Source organism: Muntiacus reevesi, chromosome 3, assembly GCF_963930625.1.
Source record: "Muntiacus reevesi chromosome 3, mMunRee1.1, whole genome shotgun sequence".
NCBI lineage: Eukaryota > Metazoa > Chordata > Mammalia > Artiodactyla > Cervidae > Muntiacus > Muntiacus reevesi.
Window position 1 is genome coordinate 106,885,667 of NC_089251.1, and position 17,665 is coordinate 106,903,331.

Sequence of the window (17,665 nt, forward strand, 5' to 3'; positions counted from 1 at the left end):
TTGCCATCTTCTAGGGCATCTCCTCCGGTGTTGGATCCCTGTTTTCAGGTTCCACTGTTGACTTCTTTCTTTTTACTCTCGTTTAACAGAGTACACCCTCCCAGAGTAAACAGTAGGTGAGAAAGAAATTTTTTGAGGCCTTATATTCACAGAGCCACCAAATGCGTGTAACAGAATAGTCTAGTCAGAGAATTCTGGACTGCAGCTCACACTTCCTCATTCTCTTGCGGGCACTGGCCCATTGGTTTGTCCTTGACTTCATCTCAGGAATATGACTGGTTTTTCCTTCCATACCTCTAGATGTTTTAGGATCTTAATCTCTAGATTTGCACTTAATTGTACCCGGGCCTTGGTGCTCCCGTTTTTAGTTTCATGAATTGTTTTCTGTTCTCTGAATGTTCCCAACATACAGACTCTTATTTGCTCTCTCTCTCATATTGTTTACAGTCACTTTTAAAGCCTTTTTGTCCTTCCTGCACTGTCTACTTCCTGTTCAGCCTGTTGACTGATGTCTTTCGCTTCCACGCTGCTCTCTGCCCCGCTGTCCAGAGTTCTCTGGCTGTCCACTTCCACCTACAGAAGTGTGAAGGACTAAAAAGATGTCTCAAAACTGTCTGGTGGGCAGTGGTGGGCATCACCCAAAGGTTACCTGGGAGATGAACTACTTTTGAGAAAATATCTGTAGGCTATTTTCTGGAATTGCTCTGGTTTCCCTAGAGGAGGATCTCTTGCCTCCACTGTGGGAGGTAAGAGGTGGGCCGCCAGTGTTTGAACAAAGGCCTGGTCTCCCTATTTGGTAGTAACACGTCTCATTCTCACCTTTCTCCTTTAATTTCTTCAAAGAAACACAAACTCTACAGGTCAAGAAGAGGCACTGAATGGACATAAAGGGGAGGGCTGTGAGAATCTATGAGGTGGTGAGTTGTCTAACGGCTTCTTACACAGCTTCCGACCTGCCTTTGGCTTCAGACCTCACTCCTGTGCTCAAAGGCACCTGCGGCATCTAATTCCTGTGTACCTCCAGAGGCCCCACAATTTGAATTAGCTCTGCTTTTCGTTGACCTCTTCCATCTGCAGGCTTATATCTGTTTCAGTTTCCTACAGTGAACTAAATAATACTACTCTTTCCTCCACTTTCTAAATTTTCATAGATACCATTCTTTAAATAGCAGTAGTGTTAAGATTCTACCTTAGTGTGGAGAAGCTTTATTCAAGCTTAAAAGTAAGAACACCGTAGACTAAAGATTCAATAACTAAAACCCCACCATCATTGAACAAATACCTCAACAAATTCCCCAAACAAACTGGTCTTTTACCTTGCATGACATCGTCCATTGCAGCATAATCTGCAATTGGTTCATCAGCCTAGAAAACAAATGAAGACAATTCAAAACCGCAAGGGAATGGAAGCCAGGATGAGAACGCCCAACCTCCTAACACAAAAGGCTGGCCCCGGAGCTGACCAGTATGTTGTTCCCGGACACAAACACTGTCCAGGGGAAAACAGGGTTCAAGCCAGAGCTGGCGGCGTCCAGGATGAACAAATGACGCCCGTGAGTGGTGGACTGAGACGCATAGCGCCGTAACTGCACAGACTGCACACTGGGTGTGGCATTGCTTTCTTGCCCCTCAAACACCTTTAGATGCAGAAGGGTTCAAACATCCTCATTTAATGGATATGATTTCAGGTGCCAATGATGACAGCCTGAGTTGGGAGAAGTAAAATCAGTATGGTCCTCGAAAAATGTCGATTAGGTTAAAAATACATTTTCATCCTTCCCCACCATCAAGAGTAAAATGGCCAAGTCCTTTTAAAGGCAGAAGCGAGTGCTGAGTTCGAGCTTATGGTAGGATTAGCTTCAAGGGCAAAGAGGACAATGACCAATGCAGACTCCAGTTGCCCACCTCAAGTGCAAACCCATTAGTGACACGGGCTGCTTCTAGGATTTTAGACCGGGCTCTTCTGATTCAGCAAACCAAACAGGTTTTCAGAGTTAATGCCACAGAACCTACAGTTCCAAGAAAAGCAAGCAGAGGGAAGGGGCGGGGAGCAGGATGCGGGGCGTGTGTGTGTGTGTGAAGGGCCAGATATGAACTCGCATCACCCCTTCCAGGGCCTAACTTTATCTGGCCAGAATTGAAGCTCTGCCTATGAACAACATACTCCCTAGTTCAAAAACCTGCAGAATATTCTAACACATCATGCAGGGGGGATGCTTCTAGCCACCCAGAAACAACAGTGACAGACAGGCCCTGCCTGAGGGAGAGTAGGACTGGGCTAACCAGGCTGGTTCAATGAATCTTCATCAGTGACAAAGTCTCAGAAGCCCCGGGTTTCTAAAAACACACCTACCTCTTTTAAACCTTTTCTCCCCAAGGTCAATTTTCATGCCCTGGATGAGAATCTCACTGAGCCAATCAAAAGTATTTTGATTACTGTGGCCAAGCCTTGAGTCTTATGTTTCTTTCCGAGCTTAACTGGCTGGTACTTCTGGGGGGGGAGGGGGGGGATGTTTTAATAGGTAGAAGCACAGTTAAGTAATCCACCGATCCAGAATTCAGGCAGGAGGGTAAATCTAGATTACTTTAAACAAGAATTATGAAAAGCCCGCAAGACCCAGTGACCGTCAGGACTAAGTCTCCTGAGGCTCATCCAGACAGGCAGCAGACTCACAGCAGCAGCTTCTTACCACACCCGCCGAGGACCTGGGACTTTAACCACCACTGCGCCAGTTTACACAGGAGAATCCCCTGAATCCCTCAGGTACAGAGCCGTTCCTTACCTTTAACAAAATCACAGATTCAGGAATGACGCCTAGGGTTCCGAGGGTGGCACAGTCATCGCTTAAAATCTTTCCATCAATTGACAGGTTCTGGTCAAAAGGAGCAACTGAAAACGCATGCATGATCTGTGCCAATATAAAAGAAACAAAGGTTTGTATAAAACAAAACACTGAGACTTAATACCCTGTGTGAATAAATAATTCTAAGGAAGAAATAGAAGACTTCAGAATACAAAAGATACTACGGTTTGCAATCAACCCGCTTGCTTCATTCCTATTGAAATTGCAATCCCAATATATCTGGGAACATCCTTAGGGGGCCTGTTAGAGAATCAGGAGACAGTTGTACCCCCAGGTCCTTTTGTTCTGCATCTTACAACCCCTTGGTGGGTGCGGGTGCGGAGAAATCAAAGAGGTGGAAGGTGGGGCTGGGCTGACAGTCACTCCGGTTGCAAGGCGTGGGCACAGCTGTTATGGTCGCTCCCACTGTGCCCAGGTCCCACATCCTTTTAATAATCAAATCAATTTTAAATTCTTTCATAAGACCATTTCTAAATTAACCAGCAGGCTGTCTGGACTTTTCTCTTTGATTCCCTTCTGTGAGCAGCCTGGAATACAAACTTGAGCTGTTAGGACTGCCACATATTCTTAGACTGAGTCTTGCCTCTAGGAGTCAAATATGAATTTCTTAAGGGTAGGGACCATATACTCCACCCCAGTTCTAGCCAACTGTTAAATACATTCAGAAAGACTATTGTGCCTAATAAACATTCTTTTCAAATGCAGAAAAATGAAAAAAAAATTTTTTTTAATCACATCCAGGTAGTAAATACCAGTGTGAAGTAAGGAGGAGTTGGGCTCAGGAAGGCACACATAGATACCTTCAGCGATACGTTCTAATTCTTCACTTGGGTGTGTTCCAGGGTATTCATTTTATTACGCTGAACACCTGAGTTACATAGTCACTGAATGCACTCCACCACACTTATCTTTTGTTATACCAATATCCACGATGCGATACAGAAATCATTCTACCCTTTTATGCACTGATTCTGCTCTTTGAAAAAAATCCAGAAAAACAAAACAAGCAGCCCTGACCCATGTCTGCATAGAATTGGGCCAAGAGCTGTATAAGCTGGGAAGACCCTGACCAGAAAAGTGATTTTAATAACAGCACACAAGTAAATAAGAAGAGGGATAACAACCCTGGCCTCCTCCCTGTTAGGCCAGATTCATAACTGAACTTCTCCAAAGGACCTCAGGCCCTGAGTGGGGAGCAGAGGTTGATTAAACAGGGATCATCACCGATCCTTCTATGAACAACTGAGCCTATTTCTGGTGAGAAAGGACAGTTCTGCTGAAGCCAGCCCAGCACATGGGCATCAGGCAGAGGCAACAGCTCCGGGTTCATAAACATGACCCAGGAAGAAGCAAGCACAGCGGTGGAGAGGGTGCTCTGCTATCAGCTAACGCAGGCAATGTCTGCGCGCCATCGCAGAGAACGGACACACAGCACGTACCTCTAGACACGAGCACCGTCACGGAGGGGTGGAGGCTCCTACTTTGTACTTTGAGCCCACAGACAAGGACATTTCAATTCATTCAATGCCTAATGAAGATTTAGTACACCGTGTGTTGAATATTGTGCTAGGTACGGGAACTATAACGGTGAGGAGTAATCCCACCCCAGAGAGGTCCAGAGGCAAAAAACCACGCGGTGGGGATGTGGCAGAAAGCACATCCAGGAGCCGGCAGAGCTCGCAAGGGAGAAGCACGCTGTGTAACTGAAGGTCAGACAGGTTCTTCGGAAGAGCTGTGTGAAAGATGAACAGTGCTTCCTAGTGAGGGGAAAGTGCTATTTCAGAGTGTGAGAACAGGCCAAGGGCCTGGAAGTCTATGGCCTGCAGGATGATAATTCATAAACCGTAAGTGCAAGGAGAATGCTTCAGGAGAATTAACATTCTACAGGTCTGTGTGAAGCCTAACAGGAACAAGGAAAGCTCTGTTCCTACGGCTTCATGCTGCCTGCTGTGACGTGCGTGTGTGCAGGGGTATTTATTGGCTGAAATGAGGAAATGCAATAAGCAAGTTAGGAAAATTTCCTCCTTCCTAAGGTGGGCAATACCACCCGTTCAAAATCCATCTTTGGAAAAACGGAATAAAACAATTAAATACTGAACATGTTTTGAGAAGAGATGAATTTGTACTTCATTTACATTATGGCCTCATAGGTGGATGAATTAAGAACTATACATGGGTATGGTCGCTATCCTATTAACCTGGAAATGGGGTCTACCCTAAGGAAGAGGCGCCGTGAAACAAAACATGCACTATGTGCTTGAAAACTCACCCACCACCACCAGCTGAGGCTCACACGCATGCCCACCACAGCTGGAACGGTGCTCAGGTGGCTGGGCAAAAAGGTCCCGTCTACTGGGAGGTTTTGAAAGCACCGCCATGGAGCGCTGAGGGGGAATTATGTTTCACTGCCCTGTGACTGTCTGGTCACAGTGGTCCTCCACGTGAGGGAGGGAGAGGAGAGGAAGGACGCGGCACAGGAGCCATCTGAGACGCACACTCAGGGGGTTTCCTGCGCAGAGCTGCTGCCTTCTGACAGCTCGTCTGTGCAGGTAACATGCCCCAAGATGGAGGCTCTTGCTGCTGACTTTTGATTTACTCTTTTAAAAGGGCAAGTCCACAATAAAGGCAGCACAGGCTCTGACAATGTCTTGATCCACAGGGGCTGTTTCTGTAATTTAAAGGTTTTGAATGTTTCGAGGTTTACCACTGGCAAGCAGAAAGCTGGTGACAGAAACAAGCTTTCTCAGATGTAAAAGCTACAATAACAGAATAAAGATATTACGCCAACACATTTATTTTCAGAGCCATGGGTTCAACCAAGGGAAATAATGTTCCCAGGACAATCTGGAACACAGAACACCCTCAAAGGAAGCCTATACTTTTGCCTCAATTACAATGATAAATATCAGCACAAGGAAAAATGCATAACCAGTAAACTATGCCACATGAAAGTAGCAAAGAGGGAAACTGGGTCAACTTTTGGGATCTGTATCAGGGACTAAAACAGATAAGGGGCCAGATTTTTTTTTTTTTCCACGGACATCTTGAATATATCAGCCTCTCTTTCCTGGGTTTTGGGATGTACCACTGGCATCCTCATTTACAGTACTTTCGTGGTGCTACCAGGAAACAATGCCATGAGGCATTTTCATCACTCATCCACTGCCTAGAGGGGTGGAGTGGGACGAGACTGGGAACAATCTAAAATGAACCATTAAATGGATGTCAATATTTCTCTTCATTATTGGAAAGCTACTCAGAACTGCTCAAGGCTTCACAATGCCCCAAACACTTTCCCTCTTCACAGATTCTTGGCTAATTTTGAAAACTTTGAAGCTCTTTCTAAAGGAAGAATTATTTGAATTTGGGGACCCGACAAGTATTATTCTAAACTCAAAAATGCCCCCTCCCAACAGCTCAATACTTAGGGGCAAAGCAGAAACTTGTGAAGGTCCTGTAAGTGCAGGGCATGATTAAAAAGATCTTGTACTTTCCTCACCTGAATCTTCAACTCTTTCAGTGTTTGATTAGCAGAAACAAGGAGTGCTTTCTCCCCACGAACTTTCCTGTGCCGCATGCTCCGCCGGATGACTTGCTTCTGATAGGCTGTATAATTCTGGTGGGAGATCTTTTGCCGTTTTGTTCCTCCATTGCTCTACAGAGATCCAGAAAAACGCAACGAAATTACCCACACCATGACCCTGCCCAAACTTCACAACACAAGCAAAAGCACTTTATCAGCATGTTAACCATTTGAAATTCGGTTTCATCTGTGAGTAGGAACTCACTGAAGGTTCTTAGAAGGCTCAGACCAAGATGGAAAAAATTAAACTCTTGAACTGCACAAAGCTCCAGGATGTAAAAATGTATGTATTATAAAAAGGACATTTAAAGTGGGGGTGGGGGGGTGGGGGGGAGCCGGCCAGAAAAAGAAAACAAAGCAGAAGGGAAAGTTTGACCTTAAGTTGGAAAAACACAGTTATGGTACACTGAATCCTAATCTGTGTATTAAACATTTTCTTCTTTTAGTGAATGACACAGATGCTAACTATAAACTGCTGAGAACTTTAAAAATCTTAGGTTTGCCTTTAAAAAATATAGGTTTGCCTTTGAAATTGCAAAAATGTTTGACTTGAAACTAATCAAATATTTAGATCCAGCTTGTAAATCACAGAAAATACAGGGGAGAGAAATAAGTTAAAATGAGTAACAAGAGGTAATCAGCTGAATCTAGAATGTGAGACAAGTACAAGAAAAGGAACTGGTCTCTAGTCACTGTCAAAATGGAAAAGAAAAGGGGGCAGAGGCAAGGTAACTGTTCTGGAAAAAAGTCTGAAGTGATACAAAACAATGTGTATCTTGGTTGCACGCTGGTTTGAGGAGGAAAAATTGTTTAAGGCACATATGGGATAGCTGAAGAAATCTGATTACAGGTAAACAGGATATTGCCGTTTTTGATAAGAACTGGTTTAAGAACTTAAGAGGTGAAATGCCATGATGGGCACAATTTAAGGATGGTTCAGCAAAAAGTACCGGCATATGTAATATATACTGTACTAGTTTTAAGAAAAAAATAATAGATCAAAACCAAATATTTCTCTAAAATACTCTAATAAATGCCTCATCAATAGGTTAACAACCAGACAAGATTCTTCTGCTAACCAAGCCATGGAATGAATGAAACAAGGTTTTTAAAATACTCTTTTGCCCCGGTTTAATTAAATCTGGATGAGGTAAACCCCCAGGCTCCGGCTCTGGTCTCCACAGTTCTCACTGAGAGTCAGCTGTGCATGATCAGAGCGGTTTCGGGGTCACTATGGACACAGATGCCACATATTCATTATCAATGGAGCGCCAGAGATTCACAAAGCAGAGAGGAGGAGGAAGTAAACAGAACAGCATTTGTTGAGGGTGACAGTCCACTGGCTAGGAGCTGCACAAGGCTAGATTCAGGTCTCGCCGTGAATCTAAAGGGGCACACAGGTGATTCAAACATAAGAAACACTGAATGTGGGAGTTGACACATTTTTCTCAATCTCAACAATTCAAAAAACGAAAAAATGTGGGAGCTGGTAACATTTTTCTCAATCTCAACTATTAAAAAAAAAAAACTCAAATATTTTTCGATTGTGAAACAGGACCTAAATTTCAGCTAGGAATATAAGGGAAAATATCTATAACCTAAAATTTTACTTTAGAAATATAAAACAACCAAATAACAGAGCCCTGAGCATTAAGCAAGATATATTTTAAAATGAGTCTAAAAGCCTTTCCAGAATTATATTTTTTAAAAAATCCATAGAATTTAAATCCAACTTATCTGACAAAAACCAGTCCACTGGTTTTTAGAAGGCTTTCAATTACCTAAGTAATATCCAATACTGGGTGCATTATTAACCTAAATGGTAGATAAGGTCAAAGTCAAAGGAACTGGGTTGATCTAGCTTAGAGAAAAGAGGAAAGGGGATTTGTTCATGTCCATTAAGGACAAACACAAATGCACCATTTTATAAACAGGATTTAAAACAGCAATTACGGAAGCTTTGTATCGAGGTACTGCAATGTGTTACAAAGGAAAGGTCTGAGGAGTCTGAAATTCTGAAAACACTTGACATTCTTCTGGGACCACCTATCTTTTCAAAAAGGAAGGTTACACTTTATTTTGCAAGATGAAATTTTTAAAACATTAACCAAGAGTATTACAATATCCAAAGAATGAGAGGAAAGACAGAAGAAAATTCAAAGTATAAAGATAACTATGGCATAAAAAACAATGTTCTCTGACAAATACTCTCTATCATATTTATAAAGGGGAGATCTGTTGCCATCTGCATTTGAGGTACAGAATAGCAATTTAAAAACTGCTATAGTTATGACAACAATGGATAAAACTAGCCATTCAAAAAAGTTAGTTTCCCAAAAATCTAATCACTTGAAAATGTTTTTAAAAGTTTTCTAAGCAACCCTTGGGCTGATAAGGAAAGCATGAAATGACAGAAATAAGAACATTATATATATATATATATATATATATACAGTATATTGTATTTATTATATATATATGTATATAAAACTTTACAAATTGATTTACAAAGTTCACTGGAAGAACAGATAGATTCTAAACTGATTATTAAACCATACTCCCAAACAAGAGGGGTAGAAATACCATAACAAAATCCGCAAAATACGTAATTTTAATAGAAGAATTTAAGGTCATCACAATGAAAAATCAAAGACTAATATTGCTTCTAGTCACCTGACTAACAACTTTATAGAGACCTGGAAGTCTCTTCTATAAACTCCAGTATTATAAATGCTATTATGTGTTTTGTTTGTAATGAGAGGAGTTGAGTTTAGTAATTTTTTCATACATAAATATTCCATGATTAAGCAGCAAACCAGGATAATAGTTAGTTTAAGTCTTTTTTCCAGGTAAAAATTTAATCATTGCAGTGTATTTTAGCACCGTTTCTTTAATAGCAATTAATTCTGGAGTATCATAGTCCATGACTTTTCATGAGAAATCAGGACAGCTATAGCATGCTACCCAACGAAGAAAAGAGGGGAAAAAGGGTCCTGAGGCCCAACATCGCATACAGGCTACAGAGAGATGTCCAAGAGCTTGAAGTGACTGCTTTCGGAGCAGTGGAAGGTGTAACAATGAAGAGCAGCTTCAACACATACTTGATTAAAGTCTGGATCTTTTTCTCCATCCAGTTTAGCTTCTTCCTTATCCTCCTCTGTTTCAGAACTACTCACATTTAGCTCTGGAGCTGAATCCTTCATCACCTGAATGCGCCAGAAAAGAGAGAAGTAGGTCAGACCCTAGGGAGGGGAGCTATGGAGACGGTGGAGCTTTGACAGCACAACTTTATCAATGGCGGGGTAATGGATCAGACAGAGGATCAAGACACGAGGGCACTCTTGTTTTCTGTGCTCTTTGAACATGTTAATTTTATCCTAACACAGGATAATGTCAAGTTTGGCGAAAATCATCAAATAAAATGCATCTATTTTGTCTTTAATTCCAAAAACCCTGGAATCAAATTAATGAGGTGTCCAGAGAACTGGGTCAGGATCTACCTAAGAGCCATACTTAATATAGTGAAATGCTCCAAAAACAGTCCACAGTAACACCCTGCTTCCAAAATATACCCAAATCTATGTTTCGCCTACCCTTCAGGTCAACCAATGCAAGAGTCGCTACAGAGGTCTTTCTTATTTCTGTTCTGTCCATACCAGCTCCAAATACAATGGCCAGGGTGACATTTTGAAAGCATAAATGAGGTCACACCATGACCGCCCTTGAAACTTCAATGGCTTACATCTAGACTTTGAACAAAGATCCCAAATCCCTGGTATGACATATAAAATCCAATTAAAATTTGATTCCTCCTCACACATCACCTTCCCTCCTTGGGAGAAACTTCTCTCTACATCAATGCCGCCCACTATGGGAGTGAGAGGTGACAGAGGTCTGTTGAAGTTAAAACCACAAAAAAACCCAGTTTCTCAAGTCACCCCAGTGGCGTTTCAGATGCTCCACAGTCAAGGGTGGCTGGTGGCTACAATGCAGATAAAGAACACCTCCGTCCCCGCAGAAGCTTCCACTAGGCAGTGCTGCTCTAGACAGGACGACTGACTCTACTGCTCGAGGACGCCAGGCTCACGCTCCCGCCTGGGCCCACATGTCACAGGCAGCGTCTCTGACAGCTTATGCTCAGGTAAAACAACTCCTCCAAGGCGTCTTTCCCACCCCTTCCCTCCCAATTTAACAGGGCACCTCCGCTTCTGTCAGTCAAATAATCTACTCTGCTAGATTTCCTTCAAAATGCTTGTTCTTGTATAAAATCATCTTATGCATCTATGGCTTATTCTTGATCTACCTCACTAGGTACAGATAGTCTCGACGGTAGATACACTGGTTTTCTGCACCATCTGTGTCCCAGGACAGCTCTTAGCACACAGCTGCATTCAATCAATACTGTGTATCGAAATCAACAACTGACTAGACCTGCATAAGGCTTCCCTTGTGTCTCAGCTGGTAAAGAATCCGCCCACAACGCAGGAGACCTGGGTTCGATCCCTGGGTCGGGAAAACCCCCTGGAGAAGGGAATGGCTACCCACTCCAGTATTCCGGCCTGGAGAATTCCAGACTGTGCTCACGGGGTCACAAAGAGTTGGACATGACTGACTTTCACCTCACTTCACTTCAAACCCACATAAGAAAAGTCTTCTTAAGTGAACAATGCAAACAAACAAATAGAAGAAAATAATAGAATGGGAAATACTAGAGATACCAAGGGAAGATTTGAAGCAAAGATGGGCACAGTAAGGGACACAAAAGGCCAAGCACTTAACAGAAGCAGAAGAGATTAAGAAGAGATGGCAAGAATACACAGAAGAACTTTACAAAAATTTTTAACGCCCTGGATAACCATGGTGGTGTGGTCACTCACCTAGAGCCAGATACCCTGGAGTGTGAAGTCAAGTGGACCTTAGGAAGCATTACTATGAACAAAGCTAGAGAAGGTGATGGAACTCCAGCCAAGCTATTTCAAATCCTAAAAGATGATGCTGTTAAAGTGCTGCACTCAATATGCCAGTAAACTTCTCTGGTGGCTCAGACGGTAAAGCATCTGCCTACAATGAGGGAGACCCAGGTTCGATCCCTGGGTTGGGAAGATCTCCTGGAGAAGGAAATGGCGACCCACTCCAGTATTCTTGCCTGGAAAATCCCATGGATGGACGAAACTGGTAGGCTACAGTCCACAGGACTGCAAAGAGTCAGACATGACTGAGAAACTTCACTTCATTTCACTTCAGCAGTGGCCACAGGACTGGAAAAGGTCAGTTTTCATTTCATTCCCAAAGAAAAGTAATGACAAAGAATGTCAAAACTACTGTACACTGCACTCATTTCACACATTAGCAAGGTAATGTTCAAAATCCTTCAAGCTAGGCTTCAAAGTATATGAACCAACAAGTTCCAGACGTATAAGCTGTATTTAGAAAAGACAGAGGAACCAGAGATCAAATTGCCAACATCTGCTGGATCAAATAAAAAGCAAGACTTCCAGAAAAAATCCACTTTCTGTTTTATTGATTACACCACACTGTTTTATTGACTACACCTTTGACTTTGTGGATTACAACAAACTGTGGACAATTCTTCAGGAGATGGGAATACCAGATCACCTTACCTACTTCTTGACAAACTTGTATGCAGGACAAGAAGCAACAGTTAGAACAGGATATGGAACAACAGAATGGTTCAGAATTGGGAAAGGAGTACATCAAAGCTGTATACTGTCACCCTGCTTATTTAACTTATATGCAGAGTACATCATGGAAATGCTGGGCTGGATGAATCACAAGCTGGAATCAAGACTGCCAGGAGAAACAACCACAACCTCAGATATGCAGATAATACCACTCTAAAGGCAGAAAGCAAAGAGGAACTAAAGAACCTCTTGAGCATCAAAGTGGAGAGTGAAAAAGCTGGCTTAAAACTCAACATTCAGAAAACTAAGATGATGGCATCTGGTCCCATCATTTCATGGTAAATACATGGGGAAAATGTGGAAACAGTGACAGATTTTATTTTCTTGGACTCCAGAATCACTGCAGATGGCGACTGCAGCCATGAAATTAAAAGACACTTGGTCCTTGGAAGGAAAGCTATGGCAAACCGAGACACTGTATTAAAAAGCAGAGACGTCACTTTGCCAACAAAGATCCATACAGTCAAACCTATGGTTTTTCCAGTAGTCACGTATAGATTTGAGAGTTGGACCATAAAGAAGAATTGATGTTTTTGAATTTTGCGTTGTAGTGCTAGAGAAGACTCTTGAGAGAGATCAAACCAGTCAACCCTAAAGGAAATCAATCCTGAATATTCACTGGAAGGATTGATGCTAAAGCTCCAATACTTTGCCCACCTGATGCTAAGAGCCGACTCATTGGAAGAGACCCTGATGCTGGGAAAGATTGAAGACGGGAGGAGAAGGGGATGACAGAGGATGAGATGGGTGGATGGCATCACTGACTCAGTGGATACAGGTCTGAGCAAACTCTGGGAGACAGCGAAGGGCAGGGAAGCCTGGCGTGCTGCAGTCTACGGGGCCACAAAGAGCTGAGCGTGACTTAGTGACCAAACAACAGACCCACATAAGCTGATGTAACTGTCCCTTCTCCGCTCCAGTCCGACGGCTCCACCCGTCAAAGGCAACTCCAGGCAGTGCTCAGTGGAATCAAACAAGTCCAAAAGCAAGCCTGATCGTCACTAGTCACGGCCACAAGACGAACCGGTACCTTCTTATTATCCACAACTTTATGGACGTAGATGGTGGCTTGAGTGTATTCACGCAGGTCCCTCTGCTGTTGACACAATAAGCCTTCTCGACATTCTGGACAGAGTTCTAAGAAGAAAAAAGGTGGTTTTTTTTTTTTTTAAAAAAAGGTAAAATAGCAGTGGCTGAGGAATTACTACCAAAGAATGAAAGATCTAAAGGAACATTTCAAAGTTACCAGAGAGTATTTATCAAACTACTACTCCTATTTTTTAACGGCTGTATTTTATTATATGCAAATAAGTAAATTCATTTACTGTCAACAAACATACAAATACGGTCATTATATGATACTCTCCAGCTAAGGAATATAGAATGGACCACCACAAGATCTTTAAGTAGAGAATACAATAGTGACATGCTCTTTCCCTCCCTGCTAAAATTGTAACTTTTAACTACATAAACCAAAAGTGATATGAATACTTACTAGGCTCAGAAATATACTGTGTTTCTGAAGGGTTTGCATCTCCTCCTTCAGTTCTCGTGATTTTAATTATATGATCCACGACAAAGAGCTTTTGTATCATTTGCCACTCACTGGGCCATATGAGAGCTATACTGTGCAAAAAAAACACAACATGCTTTAAGACAAAAGGACATAATCCATCTGTAAACCAAAACTATCAAAACCACTATTTAATACAAAGAAATTAAGAAGGAAAAGATATACCAACAGGAATGGTAGTTTTTCAAATAAAAGTACGCTATAACTTTCTTTTGTATGAAAAAAAAGCAGTGAAACTAAATGTACTGGAGTCACATGAATCACCACGGCTAAACCTCAAAAACCAAAGCTGAGCAAAGACGTTAGCTACAGAAGGTAATGACATAACCTAGAGACACTGTCCTGGGTACTAGCAATTTCTAAAGAGAAAGCACGGCTCCAGGAAGGAGAGGGGAGAAATAAGAGCAAGTAGCCTGAGGCAGCCTCCTGACTTTCATGGAGAAGCAGTCTTTTTCCCCAGTATATGTGCTGCCAAAGCGAACACAAGAAGCAGTCTTTAAAAAAAAAAAAAAAAAAAGACAAGTCACCCTCTAGTTACACCAGAGGAAATAATCCTACAATTCAAGAAAAGATCAGTTCTTAAAATAGACTGTCAGACAAGACATTTCCTAAACACATTCTATTAATCATCAGAAACAAACATCGCATGAAGAGAAGAAACTCACAGTTTAGAATCTTCTTTGGTCATGGAAGCAAATGTAAACATGAGGCCCCCGTGGGGACACAGGAGAGCGCTGTTTCCAACCGATGACACAGGACTGCACCTGGTGGGTTTCCTACTCAAAGGAAAAAAGGACGATCAATATACTTCACTATGGCATGACTGAAGAGAAGGTTTTTTATGATTATTTTAAAATTAGAGACATTTTTCAAGGATATTAATAATTAAATGTACTTTTCAGGGTTATTCATTTAAATTCTCAGAAAAAAAAGGTTTCAGTATAGGCTATTATAGTAAAAAGTAAGATACCATGATCACGAGTCATGAATTAAAAATACTGTATAATCAACAATAAAAAACGGGAAATGGGTAACCTTTGGTATCTACCTGACAAATTTTCGCCACTCTTCTACAAAGAACTGTGACACAATGTAGAGGACATCTGTTTCCTGGAACAGAAAAGTCAGACAAAAGTATCTATTAACTCACTGCATTCTTAAGCTAAATCCTATAGAGAAAATGTCTCCATATACTGTGGGTTTTCCCTTTCAAGTTTCATAAATAAAATGAAAATAGAGCCCTCTAACAAGCAACCCAAGGAAGAGTAGATTCCTCCAGATTAGAAAACTACACAAATGTAAGAAAAAGACGATCTCATTATTCTGAAAGCACTGTTCACTCAGGAACTTGGCAAGGGCCTTACAAAGGTGAGATGCACTCTACCCCTCTGTGGGAATCATTATACCTCTGGCCAGTTACTGAGACACGGTCTGTTTTTGTCCTGGAACAAATTTGGAAGAGAAGTTTTCTGCTCGTTTGCAATCATCTTATGTAAGGCTTCATTTTCTTCCCCTTCTCTTTCTAAAATCTGAAAGAGATTCAAGCAGGAAGCAATCAACCATCTCTAGCTGACAGCACAGGCCCTGCCGCCTCCCGACACCTCCACTCAAAGTGCATTGTCAGTTCTCCTGGAAAATCAATCCCGGGAGGAGACATGTGACCCCGCAGCTGGCAGGACGCGGGCGGCATGCACCTTGCACTGGGAACAGCACTCTCTGTAACTTGGAAACTCGGGAGCCTTTGGAAAGTACTGCTGCAGTTTGCTCCAAGCCTCCTTAGAAACAAGCCTTCTTTCGTTTTCTGATATGCACAACTCGCCTAGGTCAAAAAGAGAAAAAAAGGGGTGGGGGGAGATTGAAAAAAAGTTAATACATACCTCCGAAAATCTACTTAATACAAATTTGTAGGGCTTCTTATCCTTCTGTTCCAAAGTGCTATGATTTTCTCTAACTTCAAAATCTCTAAATTTTTCATTTCATCTAATTCTAAAGGAGCTAGCCATCCCTTTGTCCTTAATCTAGCTCTTTCTTCCTGCCAGTGAAGGAAGCAATAAAAGGGCTTCCAGAGGTCTTGGGTGCCACTGTGGAGGTTGTCCAATAGCATTTCATCTCCACCTGCATTCAAACAGCACAATTTCCATTTTCTCCCATTTTGTCTTACCACTTTACTAAATTCACCCTGAACCAAAATGCCATTTTAAATGTTGGGCGATCCTCACAGTTAAATAGTAAAGCAATCTACTGTTAAGTCGGAAGACCATCTCCAGTCAACACCCAATTGGTTTGCTATTACTACTGCAAACACCGGAACCCTGCGGATCTTTAGAAACCTGAGAAGAGAAGAAGCAAGCAGAGTACTAGTCACCACCACCCTTCCTTTCCTCAGGTCACAGGAATGTCCACATGTCAGTGACCCTGAACCTCATCAGCCCCTCCTCGATTAGCTGTTCACACGGATACTGCCAGCATTCCAGCGCCGTTCTCCCCACTCTACCCCTCATGCTGTTTGTGAGTCTAGTTCTACTGCTTCAGCTGTTCCCAACAGACAGCGAAGTGCATACATGGACCTATATGGTTCATTACCCAAAAAAACACCTTTAAGTTTCCAAAGGAAACTGCTTCTACTGCCACTGGCAAGATACCTACATGCTTTAATAAGAGTTAGAAAGCCAGAGGCTTTCTAAATGTACTATCTTCTTTGCTTTATGTATTTTACATAATAAATAAATCAAGAATCAGAGAAATTAATACACCAAGGGTCACAATAATTGGTGAATAACGAAGCTGGCATATAAAACCAGATCTGTCTCATCTAAACTCCATAGTTTCTAATGCCTCAAAATGCATCTTCTTAACTTTCATCCATCACTTCCTCTTAGTGAGCTTTGACTAATCCTAAGAAAAGATTACACTGCTTTAATATATTTACTACTAGAGAAAATAGGTCACAATGTAAAAATTAACTTTATTTCTGAAGAGGAGGTTAACAAATTTCCTCTGAGGTTATGAAAACTTACTTTAAAATGCTTACCCTCAGACACGATTATGGAATTTATCATTATTATTTTTTAATTAAAAAATTTTATTATTATTATTATTTTCTTTTATGAAATTTATTATTTTTTTAAGCACTAACTGGATAATCAGACTTCAATTTAGTACACCTTTATGGTGAAATATAATGCAGCTATAAAAAAGATTAAAGCAGACTTCCATAACTGATTTAAAAATAATTTCAAGGCAATTACACTTTTTAAAGTGGCTTCTTTTTAACTAAAAGGACCCTTCGTCTGCATATATGTGGTATAAACAAATCTGGTTCAGAAAGGGAGAGAGAATGAAGGAAACAATAATACAAACACATATTTTAAATAGGATTCCAAAGGCTCTGGAGTCTACACTGCCTCTCTTTTGGGTAAGGGTGCTTTTTACTTTATGACTGGCTATAATATTGGATGTGCATTTCTGAGGTAATTAAACAAAAAGAAAACTCAAGTTTATCTATAAAGTCAGCAAAGTGCTCTAACACACGACCGTCAGAAGCTGGTTGATAAAGTGCTTTGCTTACTCCTAGCTATGCGTCTAAATTTAGCTTCACGTCAACATATCATGATTTAATATATCTGGATATTGTTTAACCTAACAATGAACTTTTACTCAAGACATATGAATTTTTAGAAATCAGACTTGTATCCTGCAATATGTAACACTCTCTTAAATCTTAAGAGAAAGCCAATAAGTTAAATTCATTTTGTAAGCAACATCTCTGAATACACGGATCAAACGAGTCATGAGAGATTTAATTCACCAAACATATCAGGATAATGTAATCCCCAAAGACTCTTCTGGTAAAAATAGAAATCTTGTTAACAATGAGTTTAGATTCTGGATAAATCTCCTCCCTGACAAAATCTAGTTCAAATCCTAATATTCTGGGTCACAG

At 41.3% G+C, this 17,665-nt stretch overlaps 1 protein-coding gene across 3 annotated transcripts in view; it reads right to left on the minus strand.

Moving 5' to 3' along the window:
- USP48 (ubiquitin specific peptidase 48) overlaps positions 1 to 17,665 on the minus strand; it is a 70,604-nt gene that overhangs the window by 2,362 nt on the left and 50,577 nt on the right. For all 3 annotated transcript variants that reach the window (XM_065930001.1, XM_065930002.1, XM_065930000.1), the window contains 10 exons: positions 15,417 to 15,541; positions 15,129 to 15,251; positions 14,771 to 14,832; positions 14,388 to 14,498; positions 13,645 to 13,775; positions 13,180 to 13,286; positions 9,549 to 9,653; positions 6,364 to 6,519; positions 2,784 to 2,909; positions 1,317 to 1,365 (listed from right to left, as the gene is read on the minus strand). In XM_065930001.1, the coding sequence (XP_065786073.1) occupies positions 1,317 to 1,365; positions 2,784 to 2,909; positions 6,364 to 6,519; positions 9,549 to 9,653; positions 13,180 to 13,286; positions 13,645 to 13,775; positions 14,388 to 14,498; positions 14,771 to 14,832; positions 15,129 to 15,251; positions 15,417 to 15,541 (1,095 nt within the window). The remainder of the gene's footprint in view (positions 1 to 1,316; positions 1,366 to 2,783; positions 2,910 to 6,363; positions 6,520 to 9,548; positions 9,654 to 13,179; positions 13,287 to 13,644; positions 13,776 to 14,387; positions 14,499 to 14,770; positions 14,833 to 15,128; positions 15,252 to 15,416; positions 15,542 to 17,665) is intronic.